This window comes from Chlamydotis macqueenii, chromosome 1 (assembly GCF_036417535.1).
Source record: "Chlamydotis macqueenii isolate bChlMac1 chromosome 1, bChlMac1.mat, whole genome shotgun sequence".
Lineage (NCBI taxonomy): Eukaryota > Metazoa > Chordata > Aves > Otidiformes > Otididae > Chlamydotis > Chlamydotis macqueenii.
In genome coordinates, this window is record NC_141556.1 from 123,348,393 (window position 1) to 123,370,741 (window position 22,349).

Here is a 22,349-nt window from a genome sequence, read left to right on the forward strand (position 1 = left end):
CATTTCATCAGTATCTCAAAACTTTAATGCTCTTGCATCACATAAGCCTTTCAGTTTCTTTTCATAACTACTTTTAATTAGTTATGGCATTGCTGAGTCTTTAGTTTGTTAGTGCACTGAACTTTCTGAGATTTCTTATAATTGAGGCTGGCTCTTGCTTTTGCAGCTGCAGCTAGATAAAAGTGTCATATGATTTTCAGATAAAATTCAATATCATTGGGGTGATACAAGCCCTAGTTATACATGAAGAAAAGTCTACTCTTGAAAAGATTTTTGCCTTGCAAAAAGAAGCCAGTTGAAATCAGAGATTAAAATACACCTGCCACATATTTATGCTTTTGAGATCAACAGAGATCATCTTAATGGAATAAAGCTTTCAAACATTACTGCTCGCAGTCTGTAGCCATTTTTAATACCAACATAATTCAAACTAATTGAATTGTATTTGCAATAAGATTCAAACTGCCACTTACTGTTACAAAATTTAAATTATAAATGCTGGTATGTGTAAGTGGGAGGTAGAAGTATATGTTAGAGACTATTCTGATTATAAACACCTTGTTTAATAGAGAAGTTAGTGTAAAGAAGTTACACTTGAGGCTCAGTGTCTCAGCAACTATTAATACTGCTAAAAATCTTGAGTGCCTCTGCATCTTTATTCATCTATAACATTTCATATTCATTTATAACAAGTCAGAATGAAATTACTCTTCTAAAGGGTTCTGCTGCTTCATGAGAATGACACCTCCTAATTTTTGTTAATCATATATTTTGTATGTTCTGCAGTGCTTGGTGTTGCTCAGGTTTCAGTTTTGTTTCCCATTAGCTGAAGTAAATTGTTGAGAGGAGGCATTGAAAGGGAGATCAACATGTGGGGTTTTTTGCAGTGAGCTACCTAAATCCAGATTTATGCTATTCTCATTGAACCTGACCTACAAAGGAATGTATTAATGCAGTGATGAGCAATTGTGGTTTGGCAATATGAGGTTCCGATTTACAGGGCTTGTTAAATCCAAAGGTGGTACCAGGTGCTGCAATAACTGGCCAGGAATTTTTTTTCCACCTACTTAAATAACTATGCAAGTCTTTTGGTCAGCAGTCTCATAGTTGTCAGTTGTCTAGCCACATGATGGTGTATTTTGCATGGGGATACATTTTTGGTTTATTTGTGAATTAAGGCTTCTGCACATTGCTTGTAACTCCCTAAGCAGAAGTTTTGCATTGCAGATGTGTAGCAAAGCAAAAGTGATTACATGCTGACATTCCGGATGGCTTACCAAAATGGCTCTGATAATGTTGGCTTTCTAGATAACTTGCAAATTTTACTTCCCCCCACTTTGAGTCTTTGGTGGAGTGGAAATAGAAAAACTGTGAAGGCTGAAAATGGCATGTCACAATTGGTATTTTTGCAAGTGCCTTGTTAAACATGAATTATAATATATAATTTTTGTCGTTCCTGTTAACTCCTGTTACTCTCTGCTTGCCCCACCAACCAATGAATATTTTTTGTTATAAATCTGCCTTAGGTTACCTACAGGAAAAAGAAAAGGAGGGCAGTTATGCCATAACAAGCTGTTTTGGTTTTAGATAAATGGTAGTCAAATTTTTAACTAAGGACTATTAATGTAGTACATCTAAAAGTTTTCTACTACTCATTGTGGAAAGTTAGGTTATCAGAAAGACTACTAACAATTAGGGAGAAGAGGAACAAAGTATCAACTATCAGAGCTAGTAGTATGCATGCCGTTGTCAATGTTTTCAGTGAGGCTATGAGGTGTAATATATCTGCTTGGCTCCTTAATTATCCTTACTAGAATGCTAACTGGAAAGACTAAACTACATTTCTAGAGTATTTTTTTAAATCTTTATTTAAAATTCAGATTGAGTAAGATTTTTATAAAAATACAGTCTTTATTATAGAATCATAGAATCTTTAAGGTTGGAAAAGACCTCCAAGATTATCAAGTCCAACCATCAACCTAGCACCACCATGTCCACTAAGCCATGTCCTGGAGTGCCACATCTACATGTTCTTTGAACACCTCCAGGGACAGTGACTCCACCACTTCCCTGGGCAGCCTGTTCCAGTGCCTGACCACTCTTTCAGTAAAGAGATGTTTCCTAATATCCAACCGAAACCTCCCCTGCTGCAACTTGAGGCCATTTCCTCTTGTCCTGTCACAAGTTACTTGGGAGAACAGACCAACACCTGCTTCCCTACAGCGTCCTTTCAGGTAGTTATAGAGAGCAATGAGGTCTCCCTTCAGCCTTCTCTTCCCTAGACTAAACAATCCCAGTTCCCTCAGCCATTCTTCATAAGACTCGTGCTCCAGACCCCTCACCAGCTTCCTTGCTCTTCTCTGGATGCGCTCCAGCAACTCAATGTCCTTCTTGTACTGAGGGGCCCAAAGCTGGACGCAGTATTTGAGGTGTGGCCTCACCAGTACTGAGTACAGGGGCACAATCACTCCCTTACTCCTGCTGGCCACTCTGTTCTTGATGCAAGCCGGGATGCTGTTGGCCTTCTTGGCCACCTGGGCACAGTGCTGGTTCATACTCAGCCGGCTGTCTACCAGCACCTCCAGGTTGCTTTCCAGCCACTCTCCCCCAAGCCTGTAGCATTGCATGGGGTTGTTGTGACCAAAGTGCAGTACTTGGCCATGTTGAACCTCATACAGTTTGCCTTGGCCCATCAGTCCAGCCTGTCCAGATCCCTCTGCAGAGCCTTCCTACTCTCGAGCAGATCGACACTCCTGCCTGGTTTGGCGTCACCTGCACACTTACTGAGGGAGCACTCAATCCCCTCATGCAGGTCATTGATAAAGATATTAAACAGAACTGGCCCCAGCACTGAGCCCTGGAGAACACCGTTTGTGACCAGCCACCAATTGTATTTAACTCCATTCACCATAACTCTCTGGGCTAAACCATCCTGCCAGTTTTTAACCCATCACAGGGTACACCTGTCCAAGCCATGAGCTGCTAGCTTCTCTAGGAGAATGCTGTGGGAGGTGGTATCAAAGGCTTTGTTAAAGTCCAGGTAGATAACATCCACAGCCTTCCTGTTATCCACTAGCCAGGTCACCTGTTCATGGAAGCAGATCAGGTTGGTGAAGCAGGACCTGCCCTTCATGAATCCATGCTGGCTGGGCCTGATCCCTTGGTTGTCTTGCGTGTGCCAGGTGAACGCACTCAAGATTAACTGCTCCATAATCTTTCTCAGCACCAAGGTCAGGCTGACAGGCCTGTAGTTCCCCAGATCCTCCTTCCAGACCTTTTTGTAGATGTCTGTCACATTGACAAGCCTCCAGTCGTCTGGGACTTCCCCTGTTAATCAGAAGTGCTGATAGATGATGGAAGGTGGCTTGGCAAGCTCCTCCGACAGCTCCCACAGTACCCTTGGGTGGATCCCATCTAGCCCCATAGATTTGTGCATGTCCAGGTGGCACGGCAGGTCGAAAACTGCTTCCTCCTGGATTGTGAGAGTTTCATTCCACTGTTTGTCCCTGTCTTCCAGCTCAGGGGGCAGAACACCCTGGGGATAACTGGTCTGGCTATTAAAGACTGAGGCAAAAATGTCATTAAGTACCTCAGCCTTCTCTCCATCCTTGGTGATGACGTTCCCCTCCGCATCCAATAAAGGGTGGAGATTCTCTTTGGCTCTCTTCTTACTGAGTTGCTCTTGCAATGCTTTTAAGAGCACACTTAGTATAATATCATGCATTAATTGTTAACTTGCAGAACCTTCTTGTACATGACATTGACTTTCTGCTGTCATGCACAACTTGTTCAGTGAGCAGTTTGAGCAACAGAAGAAATGTTTGGTTTTGTTAATGTTTTGAGAGAACCGTTATATCATCTGAGGAGCATGAAACGGTTAACCTGTGTCAAGCCATATTCTATTGGATTACCTATTAAGTGCTATTTCAATTAGCAGTGCATTGTACATATATCCAGAGTATTTCATCGAAGATCTATGTAAGTGGAGTAGATGGTTTTGGAGCATTTTTATGTAATTGGTTGTAGTTATCTGTTTTAAGCATTTTTTCCTCTTTTTACCTGCAGTATGGATGGAGCAGATCTGTGTTTTGAAATCGTGAAGAGAGCAGATGCTGGATTTGTGTACAGCGAGGCTGTAGCCAGGTATGTATTACAATTTTAATTAATCCCACAGGATAAATGGAAAAGAATGGAATATTCTGTTGTACAACCTGGTAGCTAAAAGTTGGAATACTATAAATAATCCTTTTTCCACGGTTTGAATGTTTATTACAATAATTAGCATAACGAAAGTAGAATTTTTGAGCATTTTGTCTCCTTGGCCAGGAGCCGCATTACTCCTCCCCTGCTTCTTCACTGACCTTGGTGACTGCAGCCATTCCTCTCACAAGAAAAATTCTTCTCAACAGGCTGGCAGACGCCTCTCAGGGTCTATTTACATCTCATTCACATCTCATCTCCTTTCCACTTCTTGCAGCCTGGACGGGGCGAGGTGGGCCCAGTCAGCCACCCAGCGGGAGGCCAGAGGGTGAGGCCTGCAAGGCCCACAAGGCTCACGCCTCCCCCTCTCTGCCCCTGCTCAGCTTTTTCACATCTTCTCTCCTTTTTTTTCCTGTTTTCCCCTTCTTAAATACCTTATCGCAGAGGTGTTCTCAGGGAACATTCTGCTACCAATTGGCTCAGCCTCGGCCAGCAGTGGGTCTGCCCTAGGCTCAGCCAAGTCTACTGAACAAAGGGGAGCAACTTCTAGCAGTTTCCTACGGAAGCTACCACCTTAGGCCCCCCACCCCACTAAACGAAACCAGAACACTAGTTGTATTTCACACCCAATACTTAATTCATTCAATAGTATTTCACATCCAATACTTAATTCTCTGTCTGTGCCTTTTATGGATCTCATACAATGGCATTAGATGACTTGCCTGAGAGGTGTGAGTTTTATTAGTCTTGCCTAGATGGAGTTGTCTTTTTTTTCTTTTTTTTCTTTTTTTTTTTTTAATATAATGCTTTATTTATGGTTACTTTAACTTTTCACTTATGTGGTAAGCTAAAATCAAAGAATCTATATAATTGCAGAAGGACAACAAAATCCAGTGACCTAGTGGCATTATAATTGAGCTTAAAGCCTGTGAGATTCTTTGTTTACTTTTCACAACACTGTAGATTTTTTTAGCATCATAGAAGCCAGGTCGGAAGAGACATCAAGAGGTCTCTATTTCAACCTTCCGCTCAAGGCAGGGTCAACAATGCATTTAGATCGTGTTGCTCAAGGCTTGGCCCAGTGGGGTCTAGAAAACTTCCAAGGATGGAGCTTCCACTGCCTCCCTGGGCAATGTGACCCGGCACGTAATTATGTTCCTAGGGAAAAATGTTTTCCTATAACCGGCTGGAACCTCCAGAGGACAAGGATTTCCTCCCTTAGCCCACTAGTAACACTCCACCTGATGCAGCACAGGGTGCTGTTGGCTTTCTTGCCTTTCTAATGTAGTCAGTAATCTGTTTAGAGGATCCTTTGGATACGGGAGAAAGAAGTTAGTCTTGAATCTGCAACAAGCAATCCAAGGTCTTGATTCTATCCCTTTTTAGATAAATCAGGCACCGATACTCTTTTTTTTTTTTTTTCTGTTCTGTGTTTTGTTATTTAAAAAAAAAAATGAAGGATCCTGACTTCTTTGTCATATGAAGCAAAATTGTTGAACATTTGAAACCTTTACAAAATGGAAGATGCAGATTTTTCTTTTCTAATTTTCTGTGGCTTCAATCAGAATAATCCTCAAACTTTAGATTTTATTATTTATTGTTATGAACACAAACTCCATTCTGCTGAACTCTGTATATTTAAGGTTAAGTTTATTGATTAGTTTTATATAGTTAGACTCTTACAATTTAGTTTGGTTTATGTCTATAGTAATTTTTCCTGCAGGTTTGTCATGTATGATGTCTTTGTTTTTTTCAGTCATTACATGAGACAGATATTGGAAGCTCTACGTTACTGTCATGATAATAATATAATTCACAGGGATGTGAAGGTAAGGGGCTTTAATTTTTTTAATGTTCACCACAATAATACAAACTACTGAATTTTTATTTCTATAGTTTAGAAGAAGGGGGAAGCTGTAGAAAAGGAAACTATATTTGCTGAGTGTGTATTTACTCATACTGTGTCATGGAAGATTAAAGCCCATCTCTAATTTCATCAGTATAGAGCATTTAGGAGGTCTTTATTCACAGATTACATGTGCATTTGCAACTTACTTTGAAAGTCAGTTTCATTTGTAGTTTTTGAATTTTCATATGAAATCTGCATGCTCTTTTTTCTTGTTAGGAAAATATGCGTATAAATTAGTTGCATAAATTAAACTGGAATTGGTAGATTAATGGCATCATTTTGACTGCATAATGACAGTCTTCATCCAAAGTAAGATTTCAGAGAGGTTTGCATGTTTAAATGCTACAATACTGGTAATATTATCTACTTTTTGCAAGCAATCTTTACCATTTGTTATTATCAAAACTTGTCTAATACAAACAAGTTTGGGAGGAGAAATACAGTTTTTAAGAACAGTATATGTACATATTCTTTTTGATCTGGTTAACTTTGTACTTTTTCTATGGATATCTGTGGAAGTAGTTTATCTTAAAGTACTGTAATGTAAGTAATTGGGAATTTTAACCTAAGTGGGTTTGACTCTCTTCAGTTTGAATATATATATTCTTTTTTAATGTCATTGTCTGACATAGTTATTCCCACTTGTCTTCTCTAAGAGTTTGCTTAAATCCAAAGTGAGTCAAGCACTGTAGGAATTAATGAAAATTCTAACAAGCTCTGATGGTGCAGTTTGAGAAGTGAATCTTGGGTTTTAGTGAATAGAGAAGATTGCGAGAGGGTGAGCTGTGCTCCAAACTCCTACAGGTGATCTGTGAGGGAAGAGAGTATGGACAATGAACTGGTGATTTTCATTTAAGGAGTCATTTGGTTTTGCGTACACACACGTTGCAGACCTTTCCCAATCTCTTCTTCCTTTCCTTCTAAAACCAAGAAAATTATTCCGTATAGTAAGCTTTTTTTTTAAGTTTGGTATTTTAAAAGTAATTTCTTACCACAAATTCTAAAGATGGCCTTCTAATTGCTGGTAGAATGTCTCATCTTGTTCTGTCTTGAAGGTTCTGGGTTCTTCTAATTATTCGATTTTCATACCACATGAGAATTTCAGAATTAACATAATCTTTATGTTGCTGTGTCTTCCTGAAAGTTGCGTCTGGTTTTGTTGAACTGTTTTCTTGAGCTAAAACAAATTTTACTTTCAAGGGCCTCTGCGGAATGCCCATTTTATTGAGTGTAAAATGAGAGTTTATTTTGCAGCTTATCCAGACTCAGAAAACTTTTAAATCACTGGTTTTATGAAATACCATCCTTGGAAATAAACCTGTTCAATTGCATATGTGAGTAAGAATTTTTAATGTATCAGTCTAAAGTAATGTAAACCAACAGTCTGTTTCATTTTGACGAAAGCAGTGCAGGAATATAACTATAGGATTTGAGTGTAGAATGTCGTAAGCGAACTGCAATATCCTAGCTCTAGATGTCACTGTAGACATTGTTTTGAAAGGAAGTAGACTGAATGTCCAATTTCCAAATTATCAGAATGGATGAAAGTGAATTAATAAAAGGTTGATAAGGTTGATACAGTCATACCACTTCTTTTTTTTCACTCTTAAGCTTTCTGTGAATGAAATGATTTTATTATTTATTATTATAAATTATTTTATTATTTATTATTTTGAACTGCAAAATGTTTGATCATTGTCTGATGCATAGGAAAATTTGCACCTTATAGTCCCTGTAAGAATTAGGTGTCTTTGAGCCACTTTTGTGCTCCCTTAGCTCTCAGCTGATTAGGAAGAGTTAGACAGGAATACTTCAGTTTGCTCTAGTCTGGTGCCAGAAACTTCACCTGACTTCTGCAAGTGACAGTGTCTACCAAAGCTTCTGGAGCACTACAGCTGCAGCCTATGATAAACTCCTGTATGCCCTGGATTCACCTCCGATGACAGAATCAAAACATGAAAACTTTCACAAGATAGTTTGTAGCTGTCTTAAATTCCTTCACTGCCCTGTGAGACCAGATATTTCTTGAGCCTCTGTATGTCATTTGACCTCCTTCAACATTGCTTAAAAGCTTTATAATCAGTGAGAATTGCACTTTTGCTTCACCTTCAGTTAATGTGATCCTGCATTCATTCACTTCTTGGAAGCTGGATCATATGATAAGGAAAGTAGAAAATGCTAATGCAGGAAGGTGGAAAACTCGAGCAGCTGTGCATCAGAAATGTGAATGTCAAAAACTTTTTCCCTTACCATAATATTTATTCCTGTTCTGACAACCTAGTGATACAGGACTGAGCCATTTCTTTTACTCTTTCAGAACTTTGCTGTGTCAGAAGTACCCAAAAGATGGCTACCAAAAGTAGCAACATTGAAATTGGGACTTTTCCAATATAGAATGTTATTACACAGTAGTTTTATACAGCATTATCTTTATGTAAGAGAACAAAAATAAGGGAAAGGGAGTAATGTGGGTGTGAAATTAAATGCTTGTTTTTTTCCATAAAACCCTTGCTAGAGTTTGAGTACTATTTATCACTGAAGTCAGCCACTTTCTCTTGAGCTGTCAATATTAGACAATTATGAAAGTATTTTGTTAATATTGTCATTAAAAAGTGATGAATGGGAGAGGACTGTTAAAACAGGACAAAGAAATAGAAAATGACTTATATCTCTCTTCCAAATCTCCACTGTATTCTCTCCTGCAAAATAGTGTTTTCTCTTACTTAGCCTTCAGGAGTAAGAAAGTAACAAATTGGGTTAACTCTGCATTAAAGTGGTTCTTCTCTTAACATAAATACAACCGAAGATAATTCCCTTGTATGACAACACATTTATTACAGGCAATAATGTATACCTTGAGAGATAATGAAACTAAAACCAAGTAAGTGAAATGTGCTCTATAGCTGTAATTTTTCTTCAAGAAAGAGGAAAACTAACTCTGCAACACTTAACTGTAAAGGGTACCACTGATCATTGAACTTCCTGAAGTTCTGTGCTATAGAATTATTTTAATAATTATGATTTTAAAAGCTGAAAGTGGTGGTTTTGTTATAAATAGATGAACTTGAATATTTACAATCCTTACAGCAGCTAATGTGATGTAGAAATACCTAAAGCAGCATACTACACTTAGCGCAGTCACTTTTGGTCAGCATTCAGTACTTTGAGTTGTTATATTTTCAGTGTATGGGAAAAGTTGCTTTATTTTATCTTGACAGTTTTACTGAGTTACCTTTAGTAAGAAGATAGACTAACATTATTCTCAGTTCACTGCAAATACTCCAACTTTGATCTATGATCTGCATATAGTTTTAGTGTTTGTGTTTCTGTGCTCAGTAAAATTATTGGTGTGCAAATGGAGTCAGGGCAAGCTTGATGGCTAAATGTAGATATGCAAAATTTTTATTACAAGTTTATCTCAATGTAGATATCAAAAATTTTTGTTATAGGTTTATCTCAGTAGATATGTTGTTTCTAATGTGATCATCTCAATAGATAAAACTGCTAAAGAAAAATACACAGATTCTACCTTCTCTGCTGTTAAGATTCAGTTCAATATTTCTGTGACTAGAACTAAAAACACTTTTTCCAGAGTAAGATTGAGCATTATGCATTTTGTTGTGTGTCGTATACAAAGCTCAGTTGGTCCAGGTGACTTGAGACTTGATCTGTGAATAGATCTGCATGTTGATTTATGTGCTATACAGAACTTAAGTAACCATTTGAATTCTGACAGTGCGCTCGTTTACTGCTTCTGTCTTTCATTGCCTAAACTACTTGTAGTTAGGCACTTCAGATTTTGCCAGTAGAGTTCAAGACTCTTATACTTCTTTTAGATATATCTAGAAAATGAGTAAGGTTTCTACATATGTGTTTGTGTGCATTTATGTAAGTGTGTATTCAACTGTATAAGAAATAACCAGAATAGAAGCTGTTCTTTTAGTCCATGTTCTCTTTCCAGGCTTTGAATATCCAAAACAAGAAATCTGTTGCACATTAGTTTCCTTCTTTTCTTTTCACTTTGACATGGAAGCTGTTTTATGCTTTCTGGGGACAGTCAGTAATAACTGTGCTTTTTCTGTATTTTCAAGAAGTTACTAGATTCTTGAGATCCAATAGCAATTGCTTTGGGAGAATTTTGTTACGTATTTCACTGTAAAAAGTTAAGTGGTTTGGCGCGTGAGCTGCTTTTTGCTGAAGTATTTCTCTATCTCTTCCTCATGCCTTTCTGTTTGGGGGGGGGGTTCCTCCATGAACTGTTCTGTCAAATGCTAGACTGATGTATTAATGAATTTGTAGTTTCTCAAATTGCCTGTACTGCATGAAAGCTTTTCCACTGTTTAAAACAAGAAAAACTTTGATGCAATTCAAAAATTGAAAGGACACATCATCTTTAACAGATTACACAGGGAAAAAAAGTAAAGTGTGTATCATTTTTTGGTACTATGTAGAAATGATGGAATGGGATCTTGCTAAGAGTCTATCACAAAGTTGTATTTGATTAGTAGTTCCCTAAGTTTCATCTGTTTTCTTGCCTTTGTGATAAATGCAGCACTGTGGAACAAGTGGTTGTGACTGGAAAAGTGGAGAAAGAATGACTTAAGCCTATGCTACCATCAAAAACAGTGTATTAAGAAAAATATCCACAAGAAGGCACTGTGCTGAGATAACCTAACAACTACATTCCTTATAAAATGTATTTAAGGAAGGACAGAAGTAGTAGCCCAGTTTAAGCCTGTGCAAATTGTAAGAATACATTGGTAGTAAACAGCTTTGATCACTCAGACTTACAGCTGCTGTTCTAAAACCAGTCAACGCTACAGGCTTGGGGAAGAGTGGCTGGAAAGCTGCCTGGTAGAAAGGGACCTGGGGGTGGCTGGTAGGCAGCCGGCTGAGCATGAGCCAGCAGTGTGCCCAGGTAGCCAAGAAGGCCAGCAGCATTCTGGCCCGCATCAGGAACCATGCAGGCAGCAGCAGTAGGGAAGTGATCGTGCCCCTGTACTCGGCACTGGTGAGGCTGCACCTCAAATACTGCGTGCAGCTTTGGGCCCCTCAGTACAAGAAGGACGTTGAGTTGCTGGAGCACATCCAGAGAAGGGCAATGAAACTGGTGAAGGGTCTAGAGAACAAGTCTTATGAGGAGGGGCTGAGGGAACTGGGATTGTTTAGTCTAGGGAAGAGGAGGCTAAGGGGAGACCTCATTGCTCTCTACAGCTGCCTGAAAGGAGGGTGTGGCATCAGATGTTGGTCTCTTCTCCCAAGTAACTAGTGATGAAATGGCCTGAAGTTGTAGCAGGGGAGATTCAGATTGGATATTAGGAAACACTTCTTTATTGAAAGAGTGATCAGGCACTGGAACAGGCTGCCCAAGGAAGTGGTGGAGTAACCAGCCCTGGAGGTGTTCAGAGAACGTGTAGATGTGGCACTCAAGGACATGGCTTAGTAGGCATGGTGGTGTTAGGTTGACGGTGGGACTTGATGATCTTGGAGGTCTTTTCCAACCTTAAAGATTCTATGATTCAAGCAGCACTGTGCTGTCTGGAGGACGTAAACTAGCCGTTGGTTGTGTTGCACAAAACCACACGAACAAGTTTCCCGTGCTCAAGGATTGTATCTACAGAGCAACTTTCCTACAGCACTTTGTAGAATTAAACCCTGAAGCTGCTCACTTCAGGTTTTTCCGTAAGTCATATGCTAAACATCACATGGGAATCCTGTGAAAGAAGCAGTCAGTAAATTCTATTATCACGGGTAAACTCAGTAAACTCCTCTTAATCTCAGTTGCAGAGACTATTATACAGGGGAAAAGACCATTGTGTAATCTTAAGTATCTTTAGATAATTTATTTGAAGTAATTGAAATCTCTATTTAAGTCATCACGGTATTCTAACTTCTACAGTTCAAAAAAAAACCACACAAAAACTCAATCACAAATTCTCCTGTTTTGCACTGCTCTAATACTGGTGATGATCATTAAATGTTTATCATTTAATATATTTTGTGTATCAGTAAATAATTAGCATTTATGGCTTCCTAATTAAACCATAGAATTTACCTCACAAGATTAAATGAGGAGTATGGAAATTACAGTGATTTGTTCTGTTGAGAGTTTTTAAAATCATAAATAGTACCAGAGATTGAAAATAACGGCATGTATGCATTTCATCCATTTTTTTTCTTCACTGAATATTACTGTACATTCAGATATGTTGCAATTTCATAGATCTTTAGTGTTTTATGCACTCTTCTAAAAATCTTATGGATTTAAACATTGCAGATGTCATTTCAGTAACACTGTGGCCATGATAGGAAGTGTCAAAGCAGGGTGATAAAGTAATTAAGTCTTAAATCTGAGATTTCTGCTCTTTTAGTACAAAGCTGTAGTAAAGCTTTTGCTATGAAGGCTTGAATTTTAAAAGCATATAATTTCTTAACACAGTGTTTTGCTCCTCCTTCCTTAAGCCTTTGATATGTGGTTCAGCCATTCCAGAGAAAACATCTGTGCTTTGTTCAGCCTTTTTTGTAAAGGAAACCCATGTCCAAAACCTGGGACTCTTTTATTGGAGATGAGAGCGAGCTTGGGTCATAGATCATAGAATTGTTGGGGTTGGAAGGGACCTTTAAAGGCCATCTAGTCCAACCCCCCTGCAAGGAGCAGGGACATCTCCAACCAGATCAGGTTGCTCAGAGCCTCATCCAGCCTGGCCTTGAGTGTTTCCAGGGATGGGGCATCCACCACCTCTCTCGGCAACCTGTTCCAGTGTTCTACCACCCTCACTGTAAAAAATTTCTTCCTAATATCTAATCTAAATCTACCTCCCTTTATTTTGAAACCATTGCCCTTTGTCCTGTCACAACAGGCCCAGCTGAAGAGTTTCTCCCTGTCTTTCCTGTAGGACCCCTTGAGGTACTGGAAGACCGCTATAAGGTCTCCCCAGAGCCTCCTCTTCTCCAGGCTGAACAGCCCCAACTCTCTCAGCCTGTCCTCACAGGAGAGGTGCTCCATCCCTCTTATCATCTCCGTGGCCCTCCTCTGGACCTCATGGACCTCTCCAGCTGGTCCACGTCCTCCTTATGTTGGGGGCTCCAGAACTGGACACAGTACTCCAGGTAGGGTCTCGCCAGAGCAGAGTAGAGGGGCAGAATCACCTCCCTTGACCTACTGGCCACACTTCTTTTGATGCAGCCCAGGATGCAGTTGGCCTTCTGGGCTGCAAGGGCACGTTGCCGGCTCATGTTGAGCTTCTTGTCCACCAGCACTCCTAAGTCCTTCTGCTCAGGGCTGCTCTCAATCCATTCTCCACCCAGCCTGTATTTGTGCCTGGGATTGCCCTGACCCACATCCAGGGTGTCAACCGCACCACACAGCTTGTTGTTGTCAGCGAATTTGCTGAGGGTGCACTCTATGCCATTGTCCATGTCGCGACAAAGATATTGAAGTTTCTGCCTTCTTCCTTGATTATCTAGGTAGAAAACACTATCCATAGTAAATATAAAATGTCTTTTGCATTGCATGGATTAATGGGTATTACGCAGTTCACTGTATAAATTACTTGGATGCATTTTGATATACACTTTGGATTTATTATGGCTAATGTTGATGTAGCAAGCAAGTTAATTTGAAAAAAATACAAGTAATATGTTATCATTTTATTTAAATATTTACTATTTCATATCAAAGTCTGCTTATAGGTAGTTAAAATGAGTTCATTGGTTTTTATATTCTACTAAAATCTTTCCTTATTCCTTCCCATTTCGGACGTCTCTTCAATGAAAATATCAGGTTTACGTTTGTGGTGTTCTGGTGTGGATTTTGTAAACAGGCCATAAAGGCTTTTCTTAAATGTTTTATCTAGCAGAAAGGTTATAACTGGATCTAAACTACTCTTAGCAGCAGCAAGACAAGTAAAGAAATTTTTAATTTCCACTAGATAGTTTAACTTTGGACAGTCATTATCTGAAAGCAGTACATAAAAAACTGGCTTAAAAATATGATATGGAAGAAAGCAGACAGTTAATATAATCTGTATGACAAGAATATTTCTTTTCACTATACTGTAAATTAGATGTTTTTCTCCAATACAGGTATTTTTTTGTATTTTACTCAGATGTCTGGTAAGAGAATAGTATGACAATAAAACCGTCATAAAAGATACAAAAAAACATGCAGTGGCAAAAGAAGCTGCAATCATTGTGGTAAATTCACCAACTTCTACCCTGGTGTTGTAGCATTTGTTAAACTCTTCCATAGCCCTTTCCTGGACGCTGTATGTTATAGCTGTTATTGTTATGCAGAGCACAGTAAGCCATATAACGATGCACAAATATTTAGCAAATTTTGGCTGACGAAACTTCTCAAGTACGCATCTGTAGAAGGTTTCATTAACTGCTTGAGAGTACAGTGCGTCGCTATTTTTCTTCAGTGTTGCGTACTGACTTAGAGCAGTTGAACATAAAATTATAATGGTAACGTACATGCTGACATGCATAATGAGAGTCCCAAGGTGATTTGCTATTCTACATGCTACAGAGTCATAATTCCATTGGTAGCCTTTTGCAAAATACGCAGCCAGAAAAGGCATCGTGCTACATATGAGTAAATTTGCGGTGACAAGGTTTGTCAGATAAATGTATTGTGTTCTTTTTGTGGGTGCTTGCCTTGAAAATATCCAGGCAGTGAGAATATTTCCAAAACTTCCAGCAGGAAATAGGAAAGAGTAGATGACTGGTAGAGCTACAGTAGTACCTAACGATGGCTGAAGAAGGCATGTTGAATTTCTCATTTATGATGGCAATTCTTGAATGAATGGTCAGAGCTGAAACAGAATTAAAAGAATTATTTCTATGTGCATCTAACAACTCTTTTATTCTTTGCTCTTTATTTTAACTGTTTCTTTTTCTCCCCTACTTTTCAGTGTTACTATCTGCTATTTGTCCTCTGGGATTGTCATCTTGAGTTTGCATGAGGTTAATGTTTAGGTGTTCTCTTCCACTGAGATCTTGTGAAGAAGAGTTGGCTGATGTTAAATCTCAAAGATTTTACGTGCACAAAATCTAATAAAATAAATGAGGAAACAGAAGGTTCAAGCTAAGGTCTGACAATAACTTATGTGGTCTTGGTTTGTTTCTCAGTCTTCTGGAACATCTGTAACCTACTTTGGAAGCTGCTTCTAAACTATTTTAAGTTAAATAAGCAAAATAGGTGTGAAGTATTATTCCTCTACATTTCTGCAATTAAAATATCCTGTACCTCCATATAAGTACAAATTGAACTGTACATGAGGCAGGAATCTGGCTAGGTGCATTTATTTTGTGATGATGTCTCTATCTATTGTTACTTTGTTCAGCACTCTAATCGTAGATGTACTTTTTGCATGAACAATTCAGTCTGTATTTTTAAACATATGAAATAGTTGTTGAAAACTGCAATATATTTATTTTTGTTCAGTTTTCAATCTTTTCTCAATTTCCAAACTGAAAATAATAAATCAAAGCTCTATACAATGACTGCATTTAAAATGTGGCAATTCAGCTTGCTAACCTGTAGTGAAAAGAGGTTTTTATCGTTGTATGGACACTATTTTAGTGAAGTATATTCTAGTTAGCTTTTGTTCCATACAAAATCGTATGGAAAAAAACAAACAGATTTCAAGCTTACAGACTGATAATTTGTGGGATTTTTAAACAACTGTAAGCAAATGAACTCGAATACTGTCCTCAGATACCAAAGAGGATTCTGTGTAGCTATGGTAAAAAGCCCAGACACCAAGCCAATTAGCAAAAAGTTGTAAAAGTCATATTTAAAAATTATGCTATAGGCCATGTTTGGCAACTTGCCAATTAAATTAACTTTTATAGCTGTTCCACTTAGCTGTACACTAAGTCCCATATGGATTATTGAATCAAAATGTATTAAATTATTTTATTACAATTAATTAAATTCACAAAGTAATTACTGAATTCCATTATTTAGAAGTCTAATGATAATTTTTGTGTCAATGGCCAAATTTTATCAGGTGAAACAAAGTAGTAGTTTTAAGCTTACCTATGCAAACTGCAGGCACCTTCCTTTGCAGAGAGGAAATTTTTCTGTGTGATGTCCTTTTTATCTCCACTGCTGCAATGAAAAGAATGGTATTTGAATCTGGAAAGTACAGTTAACAATATCTCTCTGACCTAAGTAGGTTTTCGGAATGTACACTCTTCTTTTACAGTGTCAAAAAGCAACTAGGCATTTAAAGTTCAGACAAGGTGATGTTGTCTGTGCAAAAAAGACTTTGAAATTTGGTCAGGATGCAGCTCCATTAGAGAAATAAAAAAAATTAGATAGTGTGGAAATGTGATTGTAACAGTCCTTTGGTCATGTAGGTATGGCACAGAAGCACGTTACAATCCTTTATGTAGTGCTTTCCTCTTTTGAGGGGTGGAGAGATTGTTACTGTCGTTCTCTTTAGGACTGCCCACTTTCCAGAGTGGGGAGGGGAAAATAAGTTGCCATTTTATGCATGAAAATTTGTATTTTCAGTGACATTTAACTGTCGCTCAGCTCCAGGAGCTATCACAAACCTAACGCTCTATTCCTGAAGCCCATATGCAATAATACTGTATCCGTATCTGCCCTCATCAGAGTGACCAAATGAACACATCTCATATGTCTAGTCAGATGATGGATTGTGTGAAAGTAATTTACAGCTGATGCATTCCGAACATCAGTTGGGGAAAACTGACTCTGTATCCAGGAAAGACAGTATTTTATACAGTCATTCAGAAGCGTGCACAGGACAGCTTCCTTCCTCCACGGGAAAGGTTTGATCACAAATCAGTTAGGCTCTGTTTAGCTCTGCAGAGCTTGAAACCTTTGAATTTCCTTCTGTCCGATATATCTGTGGTTGTCAGATACGGCTTTTGAAGAGCTATAAATAAGTTCCTTTATGAGAACAGAAGAGATACCATATAAAACTTCTGCAATTTTGGTAAGGTTCTTGTTCTGTTGGTTTTGCTTTATGTTTGGAGATACACTGTGAGAATCCACCTCAGTGATCTAGTATTAATTTTATTGTTCAGTCTTGTTATTAATTTTTTTTATTATTACTAAAATGATGGACATGTATACCAGCCTCCTATTTAGACTACATAGTTGATCTCATTTAAGATTAAATTTAAGTGAGGGAAACGTGCTGTGGAGTATTAGTAATTAGTTTGTAATGCTGTAATTAGTTTGCATGCACTTCAATTGTTGTTCCTGTTAGATTCGGTTATACCTTGTTTTTATTTTTTCCACTTTTGAATGTATAGTTTTATTATAATTTGTTCTAACAGAGAGAATCTTGTATTAATTAAATATTTCATAATCTTTTGAGTAGTCGTAGAAATCATTGTTACTGTGGTATCATTGTTACTGTGGTGTTCCATCCAGGTTTAGACACAAGAATGTGTATCCTGGAAATTTGCCAAGAAGAGACATGCTAAAAAATGGTGTGAGCAATTCTAATTAGCAGGGGTTTTTTTAATTATTGTTAGTCAGTTAGTTATTAACTGTAGCCTGTAGTATTTATAATTTGATGACCATAACTCTTGCTGTAGGAAGAGATACTGCTACTTTTTTTTTCTGAATTGTTGTGTGATACTAGAATATCATAGTGAATTACCATCTATCAGACTTCGTTTTGGAACTAATCAGTAAGACGAGTAACAAATGAATGGGATATTGTAAGTTAAGGAAAAAAAACACCTAGCTCCAGACATACAGTTGGCTCTAAACTGTAGTAAACACCTTTGTTATTCTTCACCTAACTTATAAATTGTGTATTATATATGTCATGATATTCAAATAGTACACGTGCATCTTTTATGTAATTCGCTCTTAAGTTCTTCGTAATTACCTTCACATGCATTCTTCACCTCAATTATTTATATTTTCTGTACTCTTAAACCATAATCACGTTCTAATTTATACATGTTACTAGATTTTATATGCCAGTAAGCAACATGTGTTGCATTTTGCCATTGTATGCAGACAAATTTTTTTTATGGCCCAAAAGTACAAAACCAGGGAAATTCCCAGTGGTGAAAGGTATTTAAATCAGCCATTTATAACCTCGACCCAGCATGTTATGCCGTATAGTCATATATGAGAGTGTGATCCAGTTGCAGGCTGCCTGACCACTTCCTCTCCCCTCTGCCTGCTTGAGATGATAGAAGACAGCCCAGTTAACTTCATATGTCCTTGTGCCTGTCGCAAACCAAATGGAGAAATGGACAGTTCATGCTGTAGAACAGAGTATATCATACGTTGGCAGCAGTTGCTCATTACAGGATGGAAGAGGGCAGCAGCTCAGTTACCTCTGGCTCCTGTGGCAGTCCTGTCTCTCTGTGTGCTGTAGAAGGCCCAAGAGACGCATTCAGTCTCAGCATCGTGAAGGATGGAAGTCAACTGCTTGAGGACAGGGCACAAAAGAGTGTGCAACTCTGGGTTTGGCTACTATGGGTGCTGAGGATAGGTCATGCTGAATAAATGTATAGCATGCACCAAACATGCAGCAGCCTTTAACTTGGGATTTAATTTCATGTATTTGGAATTTAATCTACTGTATGGCATTTAATGCCAAGATAGGTCTCTAAGATGCACTGGCTACCACAAAAGTGCAATCCATGTATTCTTTCCAAAAAAATCACCTACCAAGTAGCTTGCCTAGAACTTTGACTTTTGGTGCTTAGATTTGTTGGGGATTTTTTTCCTTAAACATTAAAATTGAAAAGTTGAAAAGTTTTTTGACTGCATAAACTCTTAAGACAGATGCACTACACAATAACCATTTTTGACTGGACATTGTATCAGGAGAGTTGTTGCAGAGCACCATGGTTCCCTTCTGCCTGCTTGTCAGCTTTCCATGCAGGGTGACCGAGTGTGCGCACATCTTTTCTCCGGACTTGATAGGATGAGGATTTTGGCTGTAGTCAGTATATATGTTTGATATTGTAAGAAGTGTTTATCAAAGCAAAATCGTCTAAGCTCATGCTTAAATTTACTCTAGTTGAATCGAGCACTACACTCAATCAGTGAAGATAAAATATTTGGCATATTTGAGCTGGGTCTGTGTTTACTGTTCAGTAATGATTTGTCTTTGCCAGTTTTAGAACTGCCCTTCCAAGCACTGAATGGGCAGAATGAAAGTTCTTACATTGTTTGGTGAGTTACAGGTGTATGCAGTATAACTCTGTGGCATCCTTAAGGATATAGAAATGGGGATGTATTGCACTCACAGCTTCAGTTCTTTGATTGTCATAAAACATGCAAAGTTAAGTGTTTCACAGGTTCCAGGTAGTTGTTTTACATAGACAAAACACAACCCAAACAATGTTTTTAGGCAGGAAAACTTAGCTTGAACTTGGCAGTACTAACAAACATAATCTTCCAACATTTTTATACTTCAGGTCTTTAATGATAAATATGTTGTATTTTGTTGCCCAATTACATTCTTTGAGCAGCTACCAGAGGTCTCTTTAACTTCTAAAAACAGCAGTGGCTGTGTGTTGGTCATGATGATTTTTACTTTTAATTTCAGAAATCAGTTTTTAACATAACTGTGTTGATTGTCATGGTCAAACAGGAAACTTTCTCTGTGTTTTTCTGCAGCATGCTATAATTTGTGTTTTCACACAACAAATTCTTTGCTGATAAAGAACATTTCTATATCCCCTGACAAAAATGATCGTGTCTTTTCATCAGACTTTTAATTTGTTGTTGACTGTTCTTATGTTAACAACTTTACTTAGTGAGAATTTTAGTGGAAGAAATAGCAATTATATTTTTATTTTTACAGCAGAGTCATTTCTATGTGTGGTTTGAGAGGTCTATTGAAAAGCTGGCCTTGCTTTTTAATAAGTGCAACGTGTATTACCCCTCTCTGTATGCAAACTTAAAGGAACCAGGACTCTCCGTTTATAGACAAAAGCAAGATAACTTTTGAAGGTAGCATGTACCAGAATATATTATTGTGGTGTATTTTAAATAATTGATTCAGCTTGTTAAAACATACGCTTATAAGTAAAAGCTGCCTTTTTTGGTCCTCATTTTGTTTCTCACTTTGCAGTATTACAATACACAATTAGCCATTTCTCTGCCATTCATGTTCTTATATCTACACTTTGCACTCTAACTGTGCAGTCTGAATGTTGAGGCTTTTTCCAGCTTCATCCCTTCCCTCCCGTTATTCTCAGTCTCATGATGTCTGTGAAGAACTTCTGTGCAAGGATTTTTCTTACCTATTCACTCTACAAGCAGTGAATGGTGACAACTTTGTAGCACCTTCCCCATTTTCTGTAGTGGGAATTTGTGTAAGGAACAGAAAAAAGGCTGGCAGAAGGTTCCTAGTGCTACAGATAATACGTTGAAAATACATTTTGAATTGGTGGAACATTATCAATGGATTCTTTTTCTCTGTACACTTTATTTTTACTGTGCAACACAACTCCTTCCTCTCCATCCTGTTTCTGTATGTACTTTCAGAGAATATTAAACTAAAACGTCCATATGTGAATTTTCCAGTTTCAGGAATAATGTGACTCTCACTTGATAATCAGTGATGTAAGTTACACTTCTCTTTTATGGTTTCATTGATGTTGTGAGGGAAGTTGTTCAATTAAATTTTTCCATGTTGTGTTGTCAAAATAATTGATACTTGTCTGCCCTCATGAAAAATACTGATTTGCAGGTTAAAACTGTAATTACAGTTAATTTCAGTGTGAAAATGAAAGTTATGTTGTGGTTTAACAGTGGTAGGCAAGTAAGCTCCACACAGCCGCTCACTCACTCCCCCTTAGTGGGACAGAGAAGAGAATCAGAAGGGTAAAAATGCGAAAACTTTGTTATGATTTCTGTCTCTTCCCCTTCCTGTTCTTGTGGCTGCTCTGCCACAGAACAGGCTGCTGCTTCTGATGCTCCCTGCTGCTCCCTCTAACATGCTGTGGTCAAATCTATCATTATCTCGAACCCTTTCAGCCTCACACTAGGCACCAAAAGGGGTTGTTTTGGTTTAATCCCAGAAGGCAACTAAGCGCCACACAACCGCTATCTTACTCACCCTCCTGTGGGCTGGGAGGGAGAATTGGTAGGGTAAACGTGAGAAAACTCATGGTTTGAGATAGAGAGTTTAGTAAGTTTAAAGAAAGGGGGGAGAGGGGGTAGAATTAAACCAAGAAAAACAAGTGATGCAAAAAACCCCAGTTGCTCACCACCATCTGACTGATGCCCAGCCCGTTGCTGAGAAATGGCAGCCCTGACAAACTTCCTCCCCAGTTTTTATTGCTGAGCACAAGATCCTATGGTCTGGGATATCCCTTTGGTCCATTGGGGTCAGCTATCCTGGCTGTGTCCCCTCCCAGCTTCTTGTGCACCCCGAGCTTGCTCGCTGGCGGGTCAGCGTGAGAAGAAGAAAAGGCCTTGACACTGTGCAAGCACTGTTCCATAATAACTAAAACATCCCTGTGTAATCAACACTGTTTTCATCACAAACCCAAAACATAGCCCCATACAAGCTACTGTAAGGAAATTTAACTCTATCCCAGCCAAAACCAGTACAGCTGTTTACTCAAACCAGGTACACTTTGATACGTTTATGATTCAAGTTATAAACTTGTTTCTGGCAAATGGTTTTGTTTCTTGGCTTATGTTTTCCATTCATTTTAAGGAATAGAAGTATGAGAATATAGCTAGTAAAGTATTTGTGAAGTGTAAAAGGTATAGAAGTGACTAGCCAGCATGTATACTTTATAAACATTTTGTAATTAGTATTTATTCTAATGAAGAATATGTGCTTGTTTTTACATAGTGAAAAAAAAGAGGTGACATTTTGGTGCACCAGCTGAAATTTGAAGATGTGTTGTAGATTTGAATAAAGAAGGAAAGTGAAGTTCATGCAGGTTATGTGGAGATGTGCATTGAGTTATCCTCTATTTACAGAAAGAAAAATAATAGAATTACTTTCACGTTGAAATTCAGCTGAAGACTCAACTAATTGCTGCAGTTGGCTCTGCTAGGAAGCATTGCTAAAATGAGAAGTAAGAGACTATTAAAGGCGCTAATTATATGGTGATTTCATATGTCATAGTGTAGCTTTCAGTAGACTTCCCAAGATACTTCAGGACCATTTGCTATTCAGTAATATTGCTTTGCAGAGCTTGGCATTTTACTCTCAAAGCTGGGAAAACTGATTGCAGAAAAAAAAAAACCAAACTGTGT

At 38.3% G+C, this 22,349-nt stretch overlaps 2 protein-coding genes across 7 annotated transcripts in view; one reads left to right on the top strand and one right to left on the bottom strand.

Annotated features, from left to right (window-relative positions):
• Window positions 1-22,349, top strand: part of CASK (calcium/calmodulin dependent serine protein kinase) — a 226,098-nt gene that overhangs the window by 97,304 nt on the left and 106,445 nt on the right. For all 6 annotated transcript variants that reach the window (XM_086766406.1, XM_086766422.1, XM_086766396.1 and 3 more), the window contains exons 4-5: window positions 4,066-4,143; window positions 5,957-6,029. In XM_086766406.1, the coding sequence (XP_086622532.1) occupies window positions 4,066-4,143; window positions 5,957-6,029 (151 nt within the window). The remainder of the gene's footprint in view (window positions 1-4,065; window positions 4,144-5,956; window positions 6,030-22,349) is intronic.
• Window positions 13,750-16,433, bottom strand: GPR82 (G protein-coupled receptor 82). Its single transcript, XM_010121010.2, has 2 exons — window positions 16,155-16,433; window positions 13,750-14,925 (listed from the first exon to the last, which is right to left on the bottom strand). Exon 2 carries the CDS (start codon window positions 14,890-14,892, stop codon window positions 13,837-13,839), a length of 1,056 nt encoding a protein of 351 aa, XP_010119312.1. The 5' UTR covers window positions 14,893-14,925; window positions 16,155-16,433; the 3' UTR covers window positions 13,750-13,836.